Source organism: Vicia villosa, linkage group LG4 (genome assembly GCF_029867415.1).
Source record: "Vicia villosa cultivar HV-30 ecotype Madison, WI linkage group LG4, Vvil1.0, whole genome shotgun sequence".
Lineage (NCBI taxonomy): Eukaryota > Viridiplantae > Streptophyta > Magnoliopsida > Fabales > Fabaceae > Vicia > Vicia villosa.
This window is the reverse complement of record NC_081183.1, coordinates 194,587,623-194,613,221: the sequence shown is the minus strand read 5'-3', so window position 1 is coordinate 194,613,221 and position 25,599 is coordinate 194,587,623. Positions and strand designations below refer to the sequence as shown.

General features: G+C 33.1%; 2 protein-coding genes across 3 annotated transcripts; one reads left to right on the top strand and one right to left on the bottom strand.

Annotated features, from left to right (window-relative positions):
• Positions 1 to 9,180: 9,180 nt before the first annotated feature.
• On the top strand, positions 9,181 to 12,272 carry LOC131596615 (ornithine carbamoyltransferase, chloroplastic-like). Its single transcript, XM_058869334.1, has 5 exons — positions 9,181 to 9,404; positions 10,734 to 11,068; positions 11,174 to 11,305; positions 11,403 to 11,678; positions 11,779 to 12,272. The coding sequence occupies exons 1-5, from the start codon at positions 9,218 to 9,220 to the stop codon at positions 11,959 to 11,961; spliced, it is 1,113 nt and encodes a 370-aa protein (XP_058725317.1). The 5' UTR covers positions 9,181 to 9,217; the 3' UTR covers positions 11,962 to 12,272.
• On the bottom strand, positions 11,151 to 18,861 carry LOC131596614 (auxilin-like protein 1). 2 transcript variants are annotated; one of them, XM_058869333.1, is made up of 7 exons: positions 18,135 to 18,861; positions 14,165 to 17,457; positions 13,918 to 14,015; positions 13,763 to 13,828; positions 13,604 to 13,693; positions 13,011 to 13,187; positions 11,151 to 12,741 (listed from the first exon to the last, which is right to left on the bottom strand). In XM_058869333.1, exons 1-7 carry the CDS (start codon positions 18,494 to 18,496, stop codon positions 12,706 to 12,708), a joined length of 4,122 nt encoding a protein of 1,373 aa, XP_058725316.1. In that variant the 5' UTR covers positions 18,497 to 18,861; the 3' UTR covers positions 11,151 to 12,705. The 2 variants fall into 2 exon arrangements, with proteins under 2 accessions (XP_058725316.1, XP_058725315.1); XM_058869332.1 differs by having other exon boundaries at positions 14,117 to 17,457; positions 18,135 to 18,859.
• Positions 18,862 to 25,599: the final 6,738 nt, after the last annotated feature.

Here is a 25,599-nt window from a genome sequence, read left to right as displayed (position 1 = left end):
AAACCCGATATTTAAAACTTTGATGAGTAGTCATTTGTTAAGAGGTTTTTATATTAGGGTGGTCATCAATTGAGAAATTTATATTTATAATTTGCGGCTGACAAATTGATTATGAGGGAGAACATATGAAGTAGGGGTGGCAAAACGGACTGTGGTCCGCCGGACCGGCTTGCACACCCGCCAAAAAATAGCGGGTTGAGTTGACATTTTAGGTCCGCTGTCCGCCATAGCCCGTCCCGCCAAAATCCGCCGTCCGCCATAGCTCGCCCCGCCAAAGCACGCCGCCCGCCAAAACCCGTCGCTCCGTCAAAATCTGTTATTTTTTAAGTTAATTCTACTGATTCTAGTTTTTGATGCTTTTATTTTATACATTTTTTTTTTGAACCAAGAATATATTAATTCAAAAAAACTTTACAACCATGGCAATCAAAATGATTCAGCCCAAACCTATCAGCCCTATAGCATTAAATTGGCTATATGCATACCAATTTTCCTATTTTTCCAACCTCTATACACAACATTATCAGTGATTCTATCTAAAGTATTCTTGCTATAATTCTCTTTACTAAAAATGGTTGCATTCCTATACAACCACGCTTCATGTACAGTTTCAGTTACCACCAATTGAAACAATCGAGCCCTCCATCCTTTACCCTTAGCATGGGCAAGGATCCATTGAATGTCTTTGCTCCAAACATGAGGCTGATGACATATATCAAGCCATTGCATAATTCCAGACCAAATGCCAGCAGTTTTAACACAAGAAAAGAATACATGGTCTATATTTTCTTCCTCTTAACCACACATGCTGCACACCGAATCACCAATAATATCAAACCTACAAAGCCTCTCCTTTGTAGCTAAGTGACCATGACAGAGCAGCCATATAGTAATTCTTGCTCTAGGTCGCGCAAGATTATTTATTTTATACATTTATTTGTGAATATATGTAATATTTTTAAGTAAAATTTGTTAAAAAATGTTTTATAAAAAATTGTTCTAAAAACTATATTGAAAAATCTAATTAAAATGTAAAAAAAATCTATTAAAAAAAATGAAAAAATAATAAATAAAAAAATAGACGGGCAAGTCCGCCGCCCGCCAACCTGCCACTTTGACGGGACGGACTAGATTTTTATGCCCATTTTAGTTTGCGGAGTTGCCTGCCCCGCTCTTTTTTTTGGCGGATATATGGCGGGGCGGGGTGAGACGGGACGGGCCGTCCGCTTTGCCACCCTAATTAGAGTAAATGTTTGCTTGTTAAGATCAATATATTATATATGTCAATCTTGGTTGGAGGAGGGTTTTTAGTGCTTGATTGTAAAATTAGAAAGACACATTTTACATATATAGACCCAACAAATGGGAATTATTTTACTAGTCATATTTTTTCATTTGTGAAGTTATCAACTTAAAAATAAACCAGTATATCGATTTCTACAGTAATGTATGTTTAAGTTGAATACTAAAAATCAAGTCAAGAGACAGGGCCATTTTTTAAGGCGTGTATGACAAACTACCGCACAAGATATCTAGTTAAACTATAATTAAATAAGGTCTTAAATCTTTGCTATTACTAAAATGGGACTAAATGGGAATCTCTAATTTTTTTTTTTTTTATGGTTGAATCATGACTAATGCACACTAATATATAAAAGATAATTTTATTTTACAGATGACTCGTTTATTGTGGACAATCGAGTGTTAACTATCAGATGGATGTATTACATTCATAAAGTCTTAGTGACAAATAATGTTACGATCAAACCATATAAAGGCTGTGAAAGATCACCAATAATTCACCATGTAAGTTATTGGAGTAACAAAGTGGCAAAGGGGATTTTTTTTTTTCTTTTTCTTTCTTTTGGGAGTAAATAGCAAAAGTGATATGGTTATCATAGATAGAGGCACCAATCTTTAACACATTGACGATTAATTTGATCAAGTAAACATCAATCATTAATTTGCTTAATCATTTCTTTTCAAACATTATTGACTTACCTACTTTTCCATTATGAAAAATATTTAATCACTGTATATACAGTAAAAAGTAATACAACAATAGTAGTAAAATTAAGGGTGACAATTATCCATAAACGTTATCTAGTGGGACCTACTCGTGTCAAAATCTATATATACCTCTTGTCTATTTCTCATGAAATAATTGCTAGTGGTTGGCTAATTTCTTTTCTTTATCTTGTCATAAACTTTATGATAAGACAAGTTATCATGTTATAATTTTAAGATTTCTTAATATGTTGCTGAAAATATCATTTCATCAGGGTCCTCCCTTAATCACTTAATTGTAACATTGAGTTTTCCGAGAAAATCATCATTTTATAAGTCGATTTTATAAGATTAAATAGATTATACAAATTCTAAAAACTCATAATTATTTATAAAACTAGTATATATGCTTAAGTCTCACTTATCATTATGAAGACATGGTACTATTTGTTGTTCATATGCCAGAATTATTTCGTATATAAAAAAAATTGATCGGTCAGATGATTCAATAAGATTGTCTTAATATAAAAGTTTAATTCAAAATTTCGCCGCTTAGAATTACGAACAATTAGATCCTCACTAATGAGTTACGCATAAAAGTTAGGCATCACGCTATCTTAGTCGTTGAAACCAATCTTATTGTCTTCTGCATCAAGTCCTGCATTCATTGAAGGAGGTTTTAAATATCATCCATGTATAATTGTGATTTTGCGTGCACCAAAGTATGATTCATTATATTCTTGTATGTTATATCTCTCTTACGTGTTAGAGTGTTAATCTTACAAGTACACCTCATCTTCTTCAACTGGTGACTTTTACTATCGTATCAGAGACCTTCCACGGCGGGCTTCACTAGCATATCTTTAATTTCATGTTCCACATCAGAATAGTCACTACTACAAAAAAGACATTTAACAACGGTTGGAATAGGTATATAATCACGCAGGTCCAGGTGTTGTTATGTAGCATGTTGTTGTTTATGTGGTACTTTCAATCACGGTCCTGTGACTGTTGTAGTAAACTGGAAAGTGCGCCTCATATAACAACAGTTAAGCCTAACAACCATTGTGATATTGTTTATGAATAAATTTCAATAATATCATATCAAAATCAGCAATACACCATTTTTGAATTCATATTAAAATTAGTTGTATTAAGTACACAATTCCATTAAGTACATCAAAATATACGTAGAATGAATATCTAAGAAAGGAATAATAAATTTGAACAGCTCGAGGTAGGTAAATGATCTTTCCAACTTCCAAGAGAAGAGAAAGTGTATAGAATTAAAAAACCAATAATGAGCAAACTATGCATGCATCATTTTGGAACAATATAATAACTTCCGGTTTGAGCCGACATACACTAAGATGCCCTTGTAATTTCCTGAATATGTCATGGTTATGCAAACCACAAATAACACTAAATCTTCACTTCTTGGTAGCCACCATGTAACCACGGATTTTAATGGACACTCGCATTTTCTAGTACCCATGTCGTCTCATTTAAACTTCCTTAGAGGAGGATGGTATTTCCTGCTTCTTTCACAAAATATTGTTACAAAAGCGTTTCTTCTTGTCGTACCATTATCTGATCTTCCTATTACCGCACCAAAACCATTGTCAGTTGCATTCCTACGAATCCATATGAGCATGCTTTTCCGATCGTCAAACTCTTGCTTGTTATTAAAGTCACCGCCAATATCTACCGCCTTTACGACTACCCCTTCAACATTTAGAGAAACATCGACTGAATGAACTAATTCTCTTGAGATATTATCAGGGTGCACCATACTTATTCGTAACCAATAACATAAATAACACAAAATTACAAGACTGCTGTAAAAAACAACACAGACACGTTTCGTAGATGCACCTCCGAAATGTGTTCATCTTCAACAAGTTACGTAGATGTACCTACGGAAGCAACGTAGATTTTTTTTGCAGAAAATTCAAGCATAATGTGGACAATGCAATGGATAAAGATGACTATTTACCTAAAATTGAGTTTTCTCTTGCTCTCTTTGATTTGTTGCACCAAAAAGTTGGAGCTTTGGAGTGGAAAATGATATTGATGAAGTATGGTTTTTTAAGGTGGTGAGAGTGAGTGTTGAAGAAGAAATATAACAATGGGTGAGTGATCATGCTGGTTCAAACTATATCAGATGCTTCTGTAGGTACATCTACGGAATATTCTGGCGCTAAACCATTCTACAGATATACCTACATAACAATCCCTGAGCTGAATTTATTTGCATTTTTTGTCAACAAACACTAGTTTAAAATGCTTCTGTAAATGCACTTACGGAAAAAAAAGTAATTTTTTTAGAGAAAAAAATATTTCCAAATATGTATCTACGAAAGTAAGGAGTATAATTGGAATTACGTCATGTGACTAAGAAATTAGAAATTCAAGGGATGGATTGAAAAATTCTCTTCTTATAAAATCATAGACTTATAATTATAATTAAATAGTTTATAAAAACTATTTGTATTTTTTGATAAAAATTAAAATTGAGATTTTTTCGTATAATTTATGTAAATTGAATTTGAAAGATTAGAATTTTATAGAAACTAAAAATATAATTAAATATAAAAATAAGAGAAAATGAGTTATTTATACACTATTTTTAAAATCTGAAAAGATTCTTGTTAGCTTTTAGACTCTTCAATAGAATTCAAATATTAGTGGAACCTCGTGGGAACCAAACACAATCACATAAATTCCAATCAATAAAGTGAAATATATTAGTGGAACCTCGTGGGAATATGTGACAGAGTATGAATGTGTGTGATATGACACCATACTCTCTGCATATAAAAATGTTTAAGCCAAAAAAACACATATTTCTTACTTCCTAAGTTTCATTTAAAAGTAATATTATTTTTTTATTTATCTTTATATATTTTTAGGTTTAATTAATTTGTCAGTCTCTTAACTTAATTATTAATTTTGTATTATTTTTATTACATGATGGAAAAATTTTTATGTTGGGAGATTTCTTTTATTATGAGCAAGGCATTTTGTAAAGAACACATTCAAAATTTGGGAAATGCTAACGAGTGCCCCAGGGGCACTCTTTAAGGCCTTAAAATAGCAAGTTTTTATTGATAATATGTGTATTAATTGCCTCGGAAATTGAAATTGTTAACTTTTCTATAGAATATATTCTTTAATTAGAATGCTTAAAGAGTGCCCCTGGGGCACTCGTTAGCATGACCCTCAAAATTTTAATGTGTTAGGTGTGTGATTTTTTTCATTTATAAAGTATTTAATTTTTATTTTTTTAATTAATGTGAAACTTCTCACACTTATTTCTCAATACTTTCAACTCACACTTAATATTCTCAACAATTGATGCACCAAAGACCATATTAATTTTTTTAATCATAATTATTGAATCCTTTTGTAAAAGTATTCTAAGGTAAAATATTAAAAGTCTATAGAATCTTATTGTGAACCAACACTGATTAACTTTTTAAATTTTCTTCATCTTTCTTCCTTATCATTTCTCATCTTCATACACCTTCATCTAAAAACGTAAAAATTTTGATTTAAAAATTTTCTAAATCTTTTACACCGTATAACATCAAAACATTTGTAGAATGTAAACGAGAATTTCTTCATCTTCTTATTTTTATCATTTTCCATCTTCGTGCACTTTCATCTAAAAATGGAAAAGTTTTAGATTTAAAAACTTTCAAAATCTTTTACAGCATATGACATCAAAATATTTGTGGGATGTAAACGAGGGTCACTAATCTCAAAGATAAAATAGTAAAAAATTTAAAATATAAGATTATATGTTGGCTAAAGACTCAATACGATTAAGACTCAAGTGTTAAATCCAATAAAGCAAAGTTCATTAAAATTATTATCATATATAAGTGTAAGCGTGAGACGTAAAATACACTCTCTCTTCTTGAACTTACACTTTTATTGATGTTGAACTCTCTAACTAGGGAGTGTTAATTTTACATGTTCACATTTGCGTTGTCCCGTCAGAATTTCATATCATTATATCAGAAGTCTAACATCACAAACCAATCAAAAATTTTATTCCAATATATATATATATATATATATATATATATATATATATATATATATATATATATATATATATATATATATATATATATATATATATATATAATTGATATTGAGGCTCTTGTTTTTTCACTCTCGTTCATAAATTTAAAATAGGCATAGATTAATAAAATTTAACATGTAATCGCAAAACCTTCCGAATAATTCATTTTATGTTTCTCTGTTAAAACAATACATGCATTTTAACCAATCCAAGTTAATTATTTTATACCTAATATTTACAATTTGGTTACTTCTCTCCCGAATATATATAATCACATAGCGCACCACCATCTCCTTTGACAACATTAACAATAAGATTTTGTTTGCGAGTTTGGAAAGGAGAGGAGTGCAAAGCTTCCGAAAATGAATTTTTAAAAAAATATATATATATTTGATATGTTTTTAAAAAACAATTTTATATAAAATGATAAAAGAGTGTTTATCACTACTATATTTTTAATTTTCAGAATAGTATAAAAACATAAAAGATATTTAGAAAATTTATGCAAGCCCTCCAAAATCCTTCAAAATCATTGTTCAATACAAATTTTAAATTCTCCAAATTAGAGAATTTGTGGTGTTATGAATGAAAGCAACCCCTCCAAAACTCTCTCAACTAAAAATTTTCAATTCATTTTACTCAATCCTTTCCTTTTTTTTTATAAAAAAAACTCTCTCCTCTCTTCCCCTTCAAACTTTCAAACACACCCTTAACATCTGTAACAATAATTTTCAATTTACCCACATCTTAAATTTAAACCTTTTTTTATTCACATTTTAGATCCAATCGAATTTTTTTAACTCTAAAAATATAAGTCGTATCCACATTGTTGCTTTCTTAGTTTAGAAAATGGATTTGAGACAATGTGATCATCACACACTAAATTTAGGAGTGTAATTGATTTGATTTAGATCAGTTATTTGATCTAATAATATTTTCATCGGTTTAATTTGATTTAGTTTAGTTTGATTTTTAGTGATTTTAAAAATAGAACCAAACCAAATTAATTGGTTTATTCTATTTGATTTAGTTCAGTTAATTAATTTACATCGCTCTCTTTTTCACAAACATTATAATAATTTATGTATTCTCTGCTATCATTATTTTTTTAATGTATTTTTTACTATTATTTTTTTAAATAATACACTTCATATAATTTTTTTCATCTATTTCATATTCTACTTTTCAAATAGTTTACAAGTTAGTACATAATCTTTACAAAGTAGTAAGAAATAAAACAAAACAATAACAACAAAAAGTTGTCATATACATAAATTAACATGTTTTATATCTCAAAGATACATCAAAACTATTTTGTAATAAGATTAAAAAAAATTATTAAAGAAGAAAAAAATAAATAAATATATGAAAATTAACCAAGATAACTTGAAACACGAAGAAAGATAGTTATAGTTATCGGTTTGGTTCACCGGTTTGGCAGTTCTTAAAAATAAAAACGAGAATCAAACCTAATCACCTCAATTTTCATCGGTTTGATTTTGTTTTCGAACCAAACCAAAAAAATCTTCTTTTTTTTGTTAAATATACAAAACCCCTGTAATATAGGTAAAATTCGTTTTTTCTCTGTAAAAATAAAAAATTATCACCCCCTTGAAATGTTAAAATCTATGTCTTTTACCTCCTAATTGCACAAGTTACCCCTATAACTTTTTTATTTACTTATCCTCCCAGTGTTTCAGTGGCACGTTTAGGGAGGAAATCCAAATAAAAGATATTACATGGGTAATCCAAAAAAAGGGAAAATATCCTTTTTGGTACCTTAATTATACTCTTAGATTCAGTTTGGTCCTTTAATTTTTTTTTGCGCCAAATTGGTCCCTTATATTATAAGGAGGAAAGTGGTATTAATTTTTCTTTTTTTCAAATTTATTTGATTTAGACTGTCGGTTTAATTGATATTGGATCTGATCAAGTTACACTTTAGCTAAGTTATAAAGTTGGTTCCAATTTCTAGTTTTAGACTTTTCATTTACAATTTATAGATGCCACATTAATTTTAAGAGAGCAATTTTGGGCAAACTTTTGAGCTATTAAGACCAAATATGTTACTTGTTGAATTGTTGTTAGGCTTCGAGATTTATTTTTGTAAGAGTTTGGTTAGAAGAAGCAGCACGTGCACTTAATTGTAAATTTGGCTTATGTCATTCACTTGGTGGCAAGCCATAAAGTTCTTTTTTTTTTTTTTTGTATCTCCTATTGAAGGATTAGACAAAGACTCTTTGCTTGAAAATGTCGTAATTTTTTTTATGGGGAGTCTCGCTTTGCTGAAATCTTACTTGCCATCATTTTCGATTTTACTTTTTATCCTTCTTTAAGGCTTATATTTGAAATCAAATTTTTACTTAAATATTTTCAAAGGGATGAGAGTGAAGAGTCTTGAAAGGATCATAATAAAGTTTGATTAGATTGTAAAAGGTGATCTAAATATGTGTTGTGTGCGAAAATTTAATTAATCATTACTAGAAAAATAGTATTGGAGGTTAATTAATCCGGGAATTTATATAATAAGTGATGAAGGTTGCATGCTTTGTACCCACAATCCATGAAAGTTAATTTTTTAATTATTATGAGTTTAACTTTAATACATTATCATCAAATCGGTATCAATCAAAAGATTGATTTTAAATATGGTTAATAATTAAAGTTAAATGTTTTTGGTGATTTGATTTTGACGGATAAGGTTGATTAACAATGTAAAAAATATTAAATACCGTAACCCTTTCTAAGAGTGGCTTTTTTCTATCTAACACTTCTCTTTTATTTGATTTTAAAAATGAAATTTCACATAAAATAGTAAGATCTAAGAAGATTTCATTATTCAAAAAGAGTGTACGTTAAAATAACGGCTATAGAGAAAAAGTATTTTACGCTCTCTGACCCAAAACAAATATCGTATTTTAAAAAAAATTATGAGTTAATTAAAATAAAGGATAAAAAATAGAATTAAACCTTTTTTATTAAAGCGACGTTAATCATATATTTTAAGAATTGAATTTAAACAAAAAGGTGATATTTTAGAAATGTATATTCAAATATTTATATATAGCCACATGAAAGAAACGAGTGAGAGTGTGGCTTAGAAGAAAAACAGAGAAAATGGAAACACTTTCTTCCAAATTTTCAGTGCGATCACCAGGATCAAGCTTTCTCCCACCTGTGTTTCCTTCTAACTTATCTCAAACTTATTTCCAACGCGCTTATTTCCACCGCACTTCCACATCATTGCATTTGCCTCTCAAAATCTCGTGCCGTGCTACTTCAGTTGAATCAGCTACCGTTGTTGGTAAAATCTTCATCTCTTCACTCACTTTATCTTAAGACCTTGTTTTTATTAATTGAAAACTTATTTTGAACTGAAAATGAGCAACCAAATAAGCTACATAATCATAATCGGAATCAATCAATTAACAGTTGAGTTAGTTCAAAATATTAAGCAGCAACAACAACGGTACTAACTAAAATACTATAATTAAAATCAATAAGAATCGTAGATAATTTTATAATAGATTCAAAATATGAAACACTGAGGAGTATCCTATCCTATCCAAGACAAAGATTCAAGAATAAACTAAGTACCATAAGTATTCAATTGATGAAAGTGAGAAGAATCAATCCAAATAATTTATATCTTTACGTATAAATATAAGACTCTTAAATTTGTTTTTTTTTTTTTTTTGCCTTTTTAAGTTATTATAAACTATAGAGTATAGTGACCAAATTCACATGTAGATGGAGTTAATCCGAGTTTAAACTTATGTTCCAACTTATTAAATATATGTATTATTTTTTACCATTCGAATTGTATTTTTATTATTTATTATTTTACCAAAACGTCATTAGTTATTTCAAATATTTTTTCTATAATTAGTATTGAATATTATGTTGAAAACTAAATTAATTATCTTATAAATGGATACCTTTACAAGTTGTTAATAAATTTAGAGTAATGTTATTTAGTACGAAATAATTTGAACAAGAAACACAAAAATGTACATGTGTCATTAATTTAGTGGATAATTTTTAATTTATTATAAATTAAATTTCCTTTTTAATAGGGATCATGGGGTGGTTGTGATAAAGAATGGTCGGGATTTATTTTTGCTTTTTTTGTTTTCACTTTTTCTTATTAATAAGCATTTTTCATAAATTTAATACTACATATTCTTAATTCAAGTAAGTTGGTCAATATAATCGTATATTTATTTGCAGAACTGTTTTTTCAACACAAAATTTTCACTTTCGAAAAAGATTTTCAATGCAAAATTTACTATAAGTGTCGATTGAAAATCTCGTTAAGACAACACTGATGATGTGCTTATTAAACATCTTGTTAAGCTAATTTAATTGGTAGTTGTACATAGATATTATAGATATTAGAATAGGTATTAGACTGCATGAGTGCAGGTTTGACTTATTAAATTTTAAAGCTCATATAAATAAAGTTTTGAGACAGAAATAATATAAGCTCATATAACTAAAGTTAATAAAGAAAAATACCAGTTTCATAAATAGTGAGAAATTTGTAAATGGATACATGATTTTCATGGTGGGGTCATGGAAAGTGATTTTGTCTTATAATTTCAATTCTCACTCTTTCCTTGATCCACTGCAGAAAAAACTAAGGTTAAGGATTTTATTCACATAAATGATTTTGACAAGGACACTATAAAGAAGATATTGGATAGGGCCATTGAGGTGAAAGAACTAATAAAATCAGGGGACAGGTCATTTCTACCATTTAAAGGTAAAACATTGGCAATGGTGTTTGCAAAGCCATCATTGAGAACACATGTTTCATTTGAGACTGGTTTTGCATTGTTGGGTGGACATGCTGTTTATTTAGCACCTGAGGATATCCAAATGGGGTCGAGAGAGGAGACTCGCGATGTTGCTCGTATCTTGTCTCGGTTCACTGATATCGTTATGGCTCGTGTTTTTACTCATGAGGTATGCTTGTGAATCGCGAGCTTATCATCTTATCGTGTTTTCGCATCGTACATGTTTGTTTGGATTCGCAGTGATTTTGTTGGTTTACCTTGGTTTTTATGGCAGGACATACTTACTCTTTCAAAGTATGCAACTGTACCTGTCATCAATGGATTGACAGATTACAATCACCCCTGCCAGATAATGGCAGATGCCATCACTCTAATTGAGCATCTCGGTCGGATTGAAGGCACCAAGGTCAGATTATGCTGCTTTGGGATTTAAGATTTATGATTTAGAACTTAGAAAAATATGTAAATGTCTTTTGAATGAACATGTTCTGCAATATGCACAGATTGCATATGTTGGAGATGGAAATAATGTTGTTCATTCATGGCTGGAGCTTGCAAGTTTATTTCCTATTCACTTCACTTGTGCAACTCCAAAAGGCTTTGAACCAGATGCAAAATTAGTTGAGAAGGCGCGTCAAGCTGGAGTCAGCAAGATTGTGATAACTAATGATCCCAAAGAAGCTGTCAAAGGAGCTGATATTGTTTATACAGATGTCTGGGCAAGCATGGGGCAAAAGGAAGAAGCACAACAGCGCCGTTTGAAGTTCAATGGATTTCAGGTACAATACATAATATGATATTTCATCCAAAATTAATAAAGATAAAATGTTTCAATCGAACCAGTTAGGGTTTACATGAAATGATAATCGCATTCTGCAGGTGGACCAAAGTCTCATGGATTTAGCTGGCCCAAATGCATTGTTCATGCATTGCTTACCAGCAGAAAAAGGAGTGGAGGTGACGGAGGAAGTTATTGAAGGCCCAAAATCGATTATCTTTGCTCAAGCTGAGAATCGATTGCATGCACAGAATGCCATAATGCTACATGTGCTTGGCGAGTAACTACATGGTTGATGAATGATAACCATATTGGCAGAATAAAATAAAACCTGTTTCACTTCGATAGTTGGTTGGCCACTTTGAACTGAGCCTATATCGCATCCAATGAAGAAATGTTGAGTTGTTATGTAATGTAATTGCAGTGTTTAGTTTCAGTTTTTCTATTATGTGTTTCCTTTGTGGGCGTTATTGTCTGTTGTCAAACATGTTTTGGGATCATGTATATTTATTTGGCTTATATTGTAATACTATCATTTACAGTTTTTGAAAAAACTATGAATTGGAATTGCAATCTATGAAGAAATTGATGGAAATGTGTTTGTAGAAGTTTACTTTATAGTCATGTATAAACTATTATTAGATTAAGTATGTTTTCAAACCCTACAAAGTCACAAGCTTTTCAAATTTACTCCCTATTAAATTTTAAATAAAATTGCAGTCAAGCTTTCAAAATTTTTTCTCTATTAAATTTTAATTAAAATTGCAGTCCTCAAATTGTACTTTGCAAGAATAATTCCTATTTTGATAATATTTTAGGAAAAAATGAATAGATCATCAAAATACTCCCTATAAAAATGTAGAATAGAACAATATGAACTATTATATATATTGAAAGTTTTCACCTGCAGGCCATCTAAATTTGCCTACTACATACAATATGAGCTTACTTTTAATTGAACTATTCACTTGAAAGAATCATCATCATCGAGCGCATGACCATCGGGAAGCCAAATTACCATGCACTCTTCACCTTTCTTCCATGTTGAATCTGTTCCAAGCTTCCTGAAGAAAATTAAATAAAATAATGAGGAAATCTGAAATCTAACTTCATCAGAAATCTGAAATTTGAAATATTGCCCTGTATTTTTCAAACTGTCACTTCCTAACACAAGGATGCCATGTTATCAAAATAAATCAAAACAGTATAAAATATAAATCGGTATGGAGGACATGATAAATGTTTTTCATTTTTGGAGAGAATGATGAGTAAATAAATATCAAGAACTAATTTTCATGTTGGTTACTGATGAGATAATTGATGAAAACCGAACCTTCAGAAGATCAAAAACCTTCTCACAAGTGTACTTTTGCTGAACGCTAGCCCCACGCTGCTGCAGCTTGTCTGGATGCACACAAAGAGTGGCTTTTCGATAAGCTTTCTTTACAGCAGGTGTTGTTACTATTTCTGTTAAAGGAATTGATTGCCAACCACTATCGGGCCCAAGGATCTGCGAAATTTGAGTGTCATCAAGAAAATTTCCCAAGCAAAAATGGATCTGCTGAAAAATGCTATTGACAAAACTAAAAAAGACAAGGTAGCAGCAGTAAGAAAGTGTGTTTTAAAATTTAAAGCAACCCAAAATTCGGTGTATATTTAATGAAAGTGACTTCTTCCCCATACCTTCAAAGACATGATATTGATTCTTATCAATTTATTCATGTGTCTTTTCTTAATATTTCAATCAAAACGAGTATTCAAATCCTTTAAAGGTAAAAATAAACACTCCTCCAATATAATAGAAAACATTTTAAAGTTCTTGTTTTACCCTCCTGAAGTTTATAAGGAATGCTTCATTAACAGTAAGGAAATAATCCATGACCAGTTCATATGCAGGAGGAATAGATTTAGAAAGTTCACTCATACATATTGTAATGTTGAAAGCAATGCTCTCAAGTTTCCTGTTTTCCCACTTGACCACCTTTTAACATCGGCATCCAGAGCTTCAGCTACCCTCTGCAGGAACGAATATTGTGTAAGACAAAATGAAAAACACGTGAAATGCAAGATATGGTAGAAATTTACATTTCTCTCGTCTTGCTCTTTCTGCACAAGCCGATCACGCATACTCTTTTCTGCAAGAGCCTTTGCCTGCATAATGTAGAACAATTATTGCAGGAACCATTTGACATAAAAACCATTATGTACAAAAAAAACAAGGGCAAAACAAGGAACCATACCACACGATCCCCTATTCTCTGATGCCTCTCGGACCTAGCTTTACATCTCTGAGCAGAGTCAACGTTAGCTCCATCCAAGACCTCGGGAGAATCACGAACTACAGAGGATGCAATTTGTACAAAATCAATAAACATTCAATGAATTAAGAAAAAGATAGCAATGGTATCACATAAAGAGGAACTTTTTAACTTCACATACCACCATAGCTGAAAGACTTTGAATGGAAGTTTTGCTTCATTCCATTACCTCTGGAAGCACCAACAGACTTGTCGGATTTATTTCTAGCATCAGAAGCAGCCTTCTCAGACAGTGCCCTCTCCAGGGCACGTGCTCTTGCCTCTGCAGTTGCTCTCTCCACAGCGGCACGTTCAGCTTTGAGTTTTGCTTCCATAACAGCCTTCTCAGCCGGTGTTTTTTCATTTGCTTGACTAGTGGCTTTTAGCCTTTCTCGTCCATTCAAAATGTTCTTTTGACGTGCTTCGGTTGCAACTCTCTCCAGAGCCGCCCTTTCTTTTGCATCAGCAAATGCCCTTTCACGAGCTTCACGGATTGCTCTTTCTACAGCTAATTTCTCCTTTTCTCTTTCTTTACGTTTTGTTTCATCAATTTTCTTGAGGAGTTCCTTATCCACTTCTACTTTCTGTGCATTACCATTGGCTTCCTTCACTTCCATTGTCATGAATGTTTGATGAGTCTCCTTTATTTTGCTGTTAATTGATTTAATTTCCTTTTCTTTGAAGGGGCTTGATTTCCATTCAGACATACTAGGTACCTGAGATGCTTCACAAGAAGAGTTGGATCTATTCTCATCTATCTCTTCATCTGACTCAACTCTAACCTCCTTTGCATCCTTACATATTTCTCTAGACTCGGGAGTTGTTTCTTCAACAAGCATAGCCAAATCGCAATCAGATTCTGCCTTTTCCAAACACTGATCTTGATTTTGACTAACCTTCATGTCAATTTCACCAACATTTGTAGAATCATCTTCAATGGTAACTGCTTCAAATGTATTTTTCATTTGATGCAGTGTTTCACTGAGTACAGGGGCAACTTGATCAAAGGAAGAAGTCTGGCTTGCACGTTCCTCGCTGAAATCATTAGTCTCTTGAACAGAATCTTGCTCTTCATATTTCACTTGATGTTGTATTGAAGCATTACTTTCTACTATCATATCATCCTGCAGGTCACATGAATAAAACTCTGGAGTTACTGCAAGAGTTTCATCATTATCATTGACTGTATTAGAAACCTGAGTTTTGCTCAACTTCTCAGCTTCATCTGGTTCATAGCTAGAACTGGGTTTCGTGGTGTTGCCAGATTCCGCTGCTCTTATCTCTTCATAAATAGGATCAATTTGAGTCTCTATAATTACTTCTAGGACCTTCTTGTCTTTCCTTTCACGCTCATTTTCTTCCATCAGATGCGTAGCTCCCTCAAGTTCATTTTCACTAGTATGGGCATCTTGAACCCTTATGTTTCCAACTAAATCACTAGCCTTTGTATTTCTTTCGTAAATTTCTTCATCGTCATAAATATGGTCAACAATATCCTCCGGTACTTCCTGTGCATACATATCACTAAACTTACCATCAGTGGCTTCTCTCCAATAGGAATGTTTGACCTCTTGATTTATATCAAGAAAACCAGATGTATTCCTTATCATTTTGTCCTCTAAACACCCCGAGTCATATGTTTCCTTGTCCGTGCTTATTAATTCTGAATGATGAAGACTGCACGCTCTCTCATTGTCTATTGGCTCTAGAGAGTCTGCCAATTCACATTCTTCCAGCTCACTGACCACTTCAACTTTATCGTCTTCACTTTCTTTTTGCTCTTGAGATATGTTTTCCTCAGCTTTTCCCAGTTCCTGAATAGCTCTCAAATTTCTTTGGCATTCTTCCTGCTCAATGGACCAATATTTTCTGGTTTTAACCTTTTTACCACCTTCTGGCTTATTGCCAATATTTTCTTTATTTCCTATCATTGACGGTTGCCCACCTAGGTTAATTACATAGTCTTTTGATTCATTAGCCTTGCTCTCAACTTCTTTAACCTTCAATCTCTTGTCCATCATTTCATTGTCAAGTGTCTCCTGAATCAGGTTTGTTTCACCAGCAACTTCTTGACACCTATGTTCAGTTTCATGGACAGGTTCTTCATGAGAACCTGCTTTGTTAACTGCACGATCCTTTTCTTCATCATTCTCCGGCCCCAAAGATTCCTCAACCATTTCTATTGTATGATCAGATTCTTCTGGTTCAGAGACCTTCCTACCTGTGTTTTCAATATACGGGACTTTTTCAACACCTCCTGCCTCTTTAAGCTCAAGATCATTTCCTTTATGATCTGCTTCTTTCAGTTCAACCTTTTCCTTGTGTTCTGCTTGAGAAAATTTCAATTTATTATGTGCGTCTTGTACAGCTTCATTGGCAGCACACATTTCTTTATCCCCAATATCTGATCTTACTTTCTCTGTTCTCGTCATTAGCTTTCCTACCTCGGAAGTAACTTGCAGCAAAGCATCCATTTCTCCAAATGCTTGCTGTGTATTAATCTCTTTAACTTTCATTGTTTTGCATGCAAGTTTAGCTTCCTTTTTTTCCCTGATTTTCAAGTCAATACTAGACTTCTGTTTGACACGATCAGGAAAGCCTTCTTTCTTTCTTCTCATTGATTCTTTTGCTACCTTTATTTTCATTTGAGCCTCTTCTATTGCCTTCCTTAAAGCTGCTACAGAAGCTGCTGCTTCTGAATTGGAGTCAACCGTGTCTTCTGAGTGTGTTGGCGAATCGGCACCAGCAGGACTGTCATATCTGCCACTTTTAGATGCTTGGCCATTGGTTGCCATTGATCTCGAAACATCAATGTTATTATTATTATTAACCAAATTCCCTTTCATAGCCTCCGGAGGCGGAACTTTGACTTGATGAACTCCATCACTTCCATTGATAATCTCGCATGCATCATAAAACAGGTCAACAGACTCGGGTACATTGTTAGCATTCCCTCCATTTTCGGAAGACTGTTTCTTGGCATTAGGCGAAGGATCAATAAATGATTTAGCACAACGCTCACCTTCTTTTATCCCCTCATCACAATGACTATTAGAATAAGCATCCTGTGCTACTGGTATGGAGTTGGATCTACTTTTAGCTTTCACTCCATTATCAGTAGACTGTTTCTTGGCATTATTGGGTGAAGGATCGATAAATGATTTAGCACAACGCTCACCTTCTCTTATCCCCTCATCACAATGACTATCAGAATAAGCATCCTGCGCTACTGGTACAGACTTTTTAGCTCTGCTATTCTTCGCTAAATCGACTTCCTCAATCAAACAAGTGTAAGCAGGGACGGCATGGAGTTGAGCTATATGTGTTGTCCCGTTTGTACCACTTTCATTTCCTTGGTTAACTTTATGATATGACATATTGATCCTTTTGGCACCATGGAATGAAGGTGATACCACCGGAGTTTCCTTTGAAGAGCTAGTACGATCTTCCCGAAAAGATTGTTCTCCACTTTTGACTTTACTCCTATAGAAACATTCAAGAACACCATTATGTCTAAATTCTAAGCAGCTTACAAGCTACGATAACTCAGTCTGCTAATAATGCTACAAAATTGGTCGACACAATAAATAATTTTTCAAAAAAAGATCTCGAATTCCCCATTTTTCTCTGAGAACAGGTGTATGAGTCTGCTTAACATTCACAGTCACGCACCCCACACCCCACACCCCCTATTAGAGGGCTTTCACTAAGTGCATGTTCAGATTTGCCACAAGATTGGCGATTCTGCAAAAGTTATCTCTCAGTGATTTCAACAAAAACCCGTTGTGATATTAAATATGGACTTAATTTTGTATAGAAAAGTGCACAATTACAGCAGCAGATTCTCACTGATTCAAATTAAAAAGGTATTACTACTAATTTCCTATAAACTTTAATGTCCACTTATTTGCACGAGGGCACAGCACAAACAAATTAAATTAAACTAAAAAAGGAAAAGAAAAATTGCAGTTAACTTCTTAAAGAAGAAAAATCACATGACCGACAAAGCAGTCAAAAAGGAAAAAACGCGTCAAAATCTAAGAACAATCATTCTCCAATCCAATCTCGATTTCAAGCAAAACACAAAAATGCAATTCCCAAGTCCAAATTAAAATGACCAAAAACCCTAACAAACTAAAAACTATTGCGATTAAACTCACCGTTTCGATGCTCCATTTGCTGAACTTCCTTTCTCTCTAGGCTTAGCAACCAGCTCCTCGAACGGCACAGCAGTGTCTAGATTCTCAAAACCGCCGAAGACCTTCGTGTAATCGAGCTTCGAATGCCGAACATCATCCGTCACTATTCTCCTCTCGTTGAGCTCCGGAAGTTCCAGAATCGGAATCGAAGAAGAAGCTCCTGAACTACCGAAAATCTCGTTGTAATCATCGAATTGAGAGAAGCTTGGAGCTCTTAGTTTGACAGGAGTAGCGAAAACACCGTCGTAAGCAGATCTTCCGCTGACTCCGAGACCGTTAGGTAGCTTCTTTGTTAGCGTCGCTGTGGTGGCTCCGAACTCCATAGCGACGGTGAGATTCTTCTTCGTCGGTGTTTTGTTTTGTTTTGTTACTCTGAGAAGTGATTTTACAGAGTCAGACACGTTGAAGACGAGAAGCAGCACGAAACGTGATTCAGTGTAGAAAAAGTGTGAAAATGACTTTTCCAATGGGAATAAGAGGGAAAAATAATAGCGGTCCTAACCGTCAGAAAAAACGCTTAACAAAAAAGCAATTGTGAGTGGCCAAAGTCGTTTGATAAGGAATTGTGAAAAAAATTTAATGGGTAATCTGTAAATATTTTTATAAGTTCTTCTCTGAGTCTTGAGGTCTGCTCTGATAGACGAGTCTTCAAGTTGTGAGTTGGGAGTTTGAGTTGTGAGTTGGGGTCCACACTTGGAAACCGGCTATGCTGGTTGTTAATTAGTAGCCGTTGGTTGGTGTGAAGAGGTGTGGTGACCGGGAGAAACACTGGTGACCGGAGGAGTCGGTGATTATATTTAAAAGTGAAAAAGATAAAGAGGGTTAATTTATTTATTTTATTGCTATTTGTTGTCGTTTTGGTGGGGAAAAGTAACGCATTATAACGTCGTTATTGAGGGGTAGTTTGGGTATGACACTGGGCATGAAGAGTGTGTGATTTTTTTATATGGTTGTTTGTTTGGTTTATTGTGTTGATGATGGATACAGCTGTATAGTGCTTGGTTATTGGTCATTGTTATGTTAGTACATGCATACAAACACCGACTTGTTCATACTTTTGCTCGTATCTTTTGTTGGATGCATCTTACTATCTTTTAGTACCGAGACCGTTTCAAAAATCAAAAGGAGTATCATTTATTTCTTATGTAATCATTTTTTGAACAGATTGGGATAGTTTTTTTTAATAATTTTTTAAATAAAATTTTAAATCAAAAAGTGATTTTAATTATTCTTTTAATTTTATTTTAGATATTAAATCTTTATAATAATTTTTTTATTTCAAAATTTCAAAAAAAAATATTTAAATTTGAAGTTGATTTGAATAGGCTGTAACAAATATTAATTTTGAAATACATTTAAAAAAAATTGTGATTTAAATTATGTTTTAATATTTAATAATGGTGTTAAGTATGGGTTAAAGGATAAAAAACCAAGGTCCGGTGCGATACAAGTCTAGTCAAAATGTTCCAATGTATAAAAGTCAGGACCCGCGATGTTTAAAGTGTATTTTTCTAATCTCCACTTTTCTATTCTTGAATTTTAAATTGAATTGAGCGTTAGAGTACTAACTTTGCAGGTTCACCCTGTACCACCGCATTGAAGATCAGTATCACTGATTTAGGATACCTCACTGCTGATATACACCAATTCTGGTTCAAGAATGGAACAGTGACACCGTCCTTGGGAATTAATTCATAATTCATGCGACATTTCATAAATAGATCATCATCGATCCAAGTCGATCTCTACTAGAATCGAGAAAAAGAGACGATCAACTCGTACAACGCAATAAGGAGATCTGTTAGATATTCCAATTTTATTTCAACGTAATTGATCACCACCAGTGAGATCCACAACATGTTGGAATTACACCCAAAACTTGGAGAATTTCGAATCAATCTTGATGAATTAGAATCAATCTTTCTAATTGATTTCTTTCTCTTATTCTTCGTTCTTCACTCGAGTGAATCAACAACACTTTGGTTGCAAGATGATTCTGCTGCCCAATTATTATGAGAGAAGAAAAGAAAAGATGAATTGGGGAAGAGGTTAGAAATTAGGGTTTGGGAGAAAAGTGGAAGAAGATAATTCTGCAGAGCTTCCCTCTGCTATCAAAACTAAAAACTTTATTCAACTTTTCTCCACTTACTACAAATGATAGGTGTCGTTACGCGAAAAAATACATCGAGTCGCCATCAAACTTTATTTATCCCAGATGGGAAAGAAAAACATCGCAAAAACCTCAGAAGGATAGATAAGATGGTCTCGCAACCAAACTCGGGTACGGAAGTCGGTTATGCAATGAGAAAGTATTAGCACCCATCCAATCTGTTGTACTCAACGGGGTCCACTTTGTTTGTTTATTTCTAAGGGTGTTGCTATCTAAGGGTTTACTTGTTAAGAAGGGGGAAAAGGTTTTAAATCTGCGAGCTCGCTAGGATTTCCTGAACCCTGTGCCTACGTATCCTCAACGTGCGATGAAGAAATCAGAGTTTCGTAGTTCTTCTAGAAATGGTTGTTTGTTGGTTGTTTTTAGTGGACGATGTTACTTTCATATTCTAGCAATTAGGGTTTACCACTCGTTGTCTGGAGTCTTACGCGTTGCCTGTTTGCGATAGAAAGGAAGCACATGCCTTTTCTGAAAAGAGTTTGAAATTGAAAAGCCCTAAGGACAAAAGATTTGAATTTGTGAAGATTGATTGTTTGGGTAATAGATAGTAAATGATCCCTGATACAGGGGGCACTTAGCTACTTTCCACCTTTATTTATGAAACTGTTTATGATTTGATTTGTACTAAAGGCTATGAAATGGATACGAATATCTTGAACAACTAGGTCATACGTCCCGCGCGCAAGAATATTCATAACAAGGTCGGGAATACAAGGTCGGGAATACACCTTCTCGTTCTTATCCATCTACTTAAGTCTCGTATTGTACATATCATCTCTTATTTTTATGTGTCCATGTGACATTGTCTAATGTCAGTGCATTGATCCTCCGTCTGTACTCTTAAAGACCTCTTGAATGATAATTTTTGCCCTTCATCTAATGGCCTGTGGCAATCCATCAATGATAGGACAACAATCACATTTGTCACAAATGGACGGGAAATGTTCATATATCCTAAACTACACAAGAAGAAGAAATTACATATACGAAATATCTCTAATAAATAAGAACTAAATAAATTAAACATAATAAACATTCATAATTGAAATAGACTCATATAACCGACAAACTTTCTCGTCTCAAAGATACTTTCCTCTTCATGGGCAATATATGATATTGTCAACGCAACACCCCCCCCCCCATACCGTGTAAAGATGCTCAAATTCAGTAAACAGGAATATATATCTAGAATCAATGTATACACGATACTTATCTGTTAAGATATTATATCTTACAAGATATAACATATACACCCTAGTGACCACCTCATACATATAGTGATGCATCGATGCATGACACGTACCTCAGAGCCAAGAGAGAGGAAAATGAGCACCCTGTTAGCTCTGAACTCCTCCAAGACCGCCCCCGTAGTAATCCTCAAGAAATGCTCAACCATAATACATGTAAGCTCTTGGATAATGATAGAAATGATGAAGAAGTTACCTGTAATAGGGAGATGGAAGAGGCTGGAGACATCATCCACGGTAATTGTCATCTCACCAAATGAAAGAAAAAAAATATAGTGTCTCCTTTTTTCATCGCTCAACAAAAGAGGGCGATAGTGGAGTGTCGAGCATGGTGAGGGAAAAGTCCACCAACGAAATCAGTTTGACATCAACGATAACCACCCATGGATGGGCACCTTCAATGGGGCGCGATCTTATAACAATTAAAGTATAAATCATCAAATACTTTCAGTTAATCAATCCTAAATAAAAAACAACTTAGAATTAAATATTTATACTTCTCCTAGCCATAATTCAAATGCCATATGATGGGCATACTCAGTGAGAAAGGTATGGTCACTGGGCCCTCCAAGGAATCCTCCATATGTGTGTGAAAATGTCAGTACAAATTCATGTGAAATATGAGATTTTATCGGACATTTCAAAAATGAAGGTAAAAATTCATGTTGGTTACCATATTTTTCAACAATGCCAATATAATACACGTGAAATATGAGATTTTATCATACATTTCGAAAAATGAATATAAAAATTCATGTTTTTTTCTTTAGAATCCGATATGAATCCTAAACTGCTGGTAAAATTGCATAAATTTAATGGAAAAAAGACTTACTTTTAAATATCTGGTAGAAGATTTACAAAATACAATAGATATCATAGTTTTTTTTCTAAAATCTCCAAAATTGACAAATGAATAATGGAAGTTATATTATTAAAGTGAAAAGGTATAATGGTAAAAACACTTGTAAATTGGGTGTCAAGTTCAACTCAAGGGGCGGCAGGATCAAAAATCTACTTATTAAAGTCAAACATTGGAGAGTTTTTCCTGCCACCTCCCAAATTTAACCTAACACACCTCGTATGCAATTATTTTACCGTTATGCCCTTGCGTGTTAAATCTGGTTTTTAAAAAGTACCTTCAAGTACCATATTTTTCTACATATTACCAGACTTTTTATATTTATAAGAAGAGATACTGAATATTGCAACAGCAAAAATACTAGATTTTTTGAAGAAATATCATAAATTTCCGGTCAAACAATATTTTTTTCCCTAGTAATTGTATGAGGAAATACCATTTTTTTTAAATATCTTGTGCATGTACAACAAATGTTTTAAAAATTCGATAACCTATAGCGCATACAGAATATTTTAAAATATCAGGTTCATACTAAATTTTTCGAATATTTGAAATATCCGGTAGGCAGTGGTGAATTTTGAAAAATCCTTAAGATTTTGACATTTAAACTATACAATTAGACAATTGACCAGATAAAATGTATACTTATAATGCAAAATATGCTACAATATCAATACAAAACAAATCATGTTGACTTCCTAACTTCTTCTTCCTAGTGTCTTATACATCCTGTGTATGTTGTTTCTCATTCTATTGCATCTTCACTATAGTTTTGTCTCCACCAGTCAGCGACGGGAGACAATGGACAATATGTTTTCAACATCGCATGAACTCAATGACTGTTGTTAACAATACCAACTGTAATATGCTTATGTTTGCTCACAATTATGGATGGAAATACCACTAATGAAAATAAAGCGATGTTAAGGTTCCTGAACAACGAAACTAATATGACATTATATCTATAAGTAATAGAGTAACCCATATCAAGAACCATCATCCATTTCTCACGAACTTACAAACCCAAACTAGCTACTCATAACAAACTCCTAACTTTAGAGACCGTGTCATAGAATACATTTGAATACATTTAATGGTGTTGATAAACTTTAGCATCTAACTGCACCCGAACAAAAGGCCAGGACTCTTCACCCCATCCAAGTAAAAATGCATTAGCATAGAAACCATAATTTTCATCTTGACCAACATCAACAATGTCATTAATGTAGTGATGTAAGAAAATAAGAAATTGAGACAGGTAAAGAAGTTTTGAAAATTGGCTTTACGGTTGACTTGCAATTGGTTTTGTACATGATCTCTTCATAGTCTGACTTCCATGTGAGCCCTCGACATACTCCCACTACGAATCATGATGAATAAAATTTTCTTGACTCATATTACTCTTCTTAATTCCTCTCTTTGGTTTGTACTTCACTGATGGTTGACACATTGAAGTTGTGGGTGAATGTGTTAGTTCCTGAAATTTTCTTCATCACCCTTTTGCCAACAATATCCAATATACTAAAGTACCTCTTAAACTCTTCATATTCTCATTCTAAATCCAATTGTGTCACACCATCTTCTTTAGTGACCTCGTGCTCTTCGATGTATAATTTCTTTCAAAACACATGAATCGATTTTAACAAAACAAGCTCACGTTGTATTTGAAGATCAACAAGTCGACACGCACAAGGTAACCCATGTGTTGTTTTAGTGAAGCAACCACATACATCTTTGTCAGAGCAAATTTTTTTACCCTTCTAACTCTTTTCCAACATGTTGTATACACTATTTTGAAATGAAGTCATGCAATTTGGAGTAAAATGGAGTGGTATGTTAAATGTTGGAAATATTTTTTTAAATGATATTCTCATTGAACCTAGTCACTACTTAAACATGGTGTTCATTACATCCTAACTTCTGCATAAATCTCCTTGATTGGTAGTCAACATGTTTTTTAGTCTCTAGTGAGCAGACTCAACCCTAAAAAACATAAATAGAAAAGGATGTTATAATTTGATAATTAGTAATGTAATTAATTCAAAGTCACATCGATGTACTTATTCATTGTCGCGTTCCCTAAATGAATGACTTTATTAGTCCATGCAACAACAAACCTTTCTTTATAGTGTGTCAACCATGTTTCATGCATATACTAAACACATAAAGAAATATCAACACATGATAACTCAAAATGGTTCAAGTGTTCCATAAACTCAGACTTCTTATTCGAATACATGATGTTGTTCCATAAATCCATAACACACTCTTACCTTTAAGGTTAAACATACTCCTTACACTTCATACAAACATTTTTTGAAATATGGAACAACATAACATGTGAGTTGAGTTTGAGAACATAACTTCCATGGAATTCATCAACGCCAGCTCTCACTCTGTCACCAAATCCTTCGATAGCAACTTCTCGAATCTGAACAACTCTTTCATTTTCTCTAGTGCCCATGTGAATTTTTTCTTCATTTCATGTTCCATATAGGAAAATCCAACCGAAAATGTCATTTTCGTTGATGTAACACCAACAATCTCAAGTAATGGTGGTCGATACTTGTTTGTTTTATGTGTACAATAAATAATCAACAACTTCCAACACATAGTCAAATAAATAAAAAGTTACATTATTGGAGAATGCAGTACTTATTTATTTTGTATGTACAATAAAAAAATGAACATCAAATGAAATATGTTCAACAACTTCACTAAATCAACGCACGTCTAAAAGATATTAGCAACAACATCTTTATTGGCCATGTTCCTGGTCCAATACATGTATTTTTCTTCATGAGTTAGACTCAACAAATGTTGCATTTTAGTTAATGAACCTCTTTTGCTCATCTTGTATGTAGATTTTGCCTTGTACACATGGGTAACACTAGTGAAGTTTTATGGATCTCTATTTTCCAAAGCAACAACTGTGTACTTCAAGGTCATTGCATTTTGTCATGTCATTCACAAACTGTCTTTCATCATCTTTTAAAGGGCCTAAGATGTAATGTCCGTCTAAGTCCTTAGCTAGTTTTATAATTATGAAACCTTAACCTAACCATAACCTTCCAACCATTATCACTTGACTTAAATCTCAACATAAATGAACATTTAACTTTCACACTATAATTGCCTTTAGAGAATTCT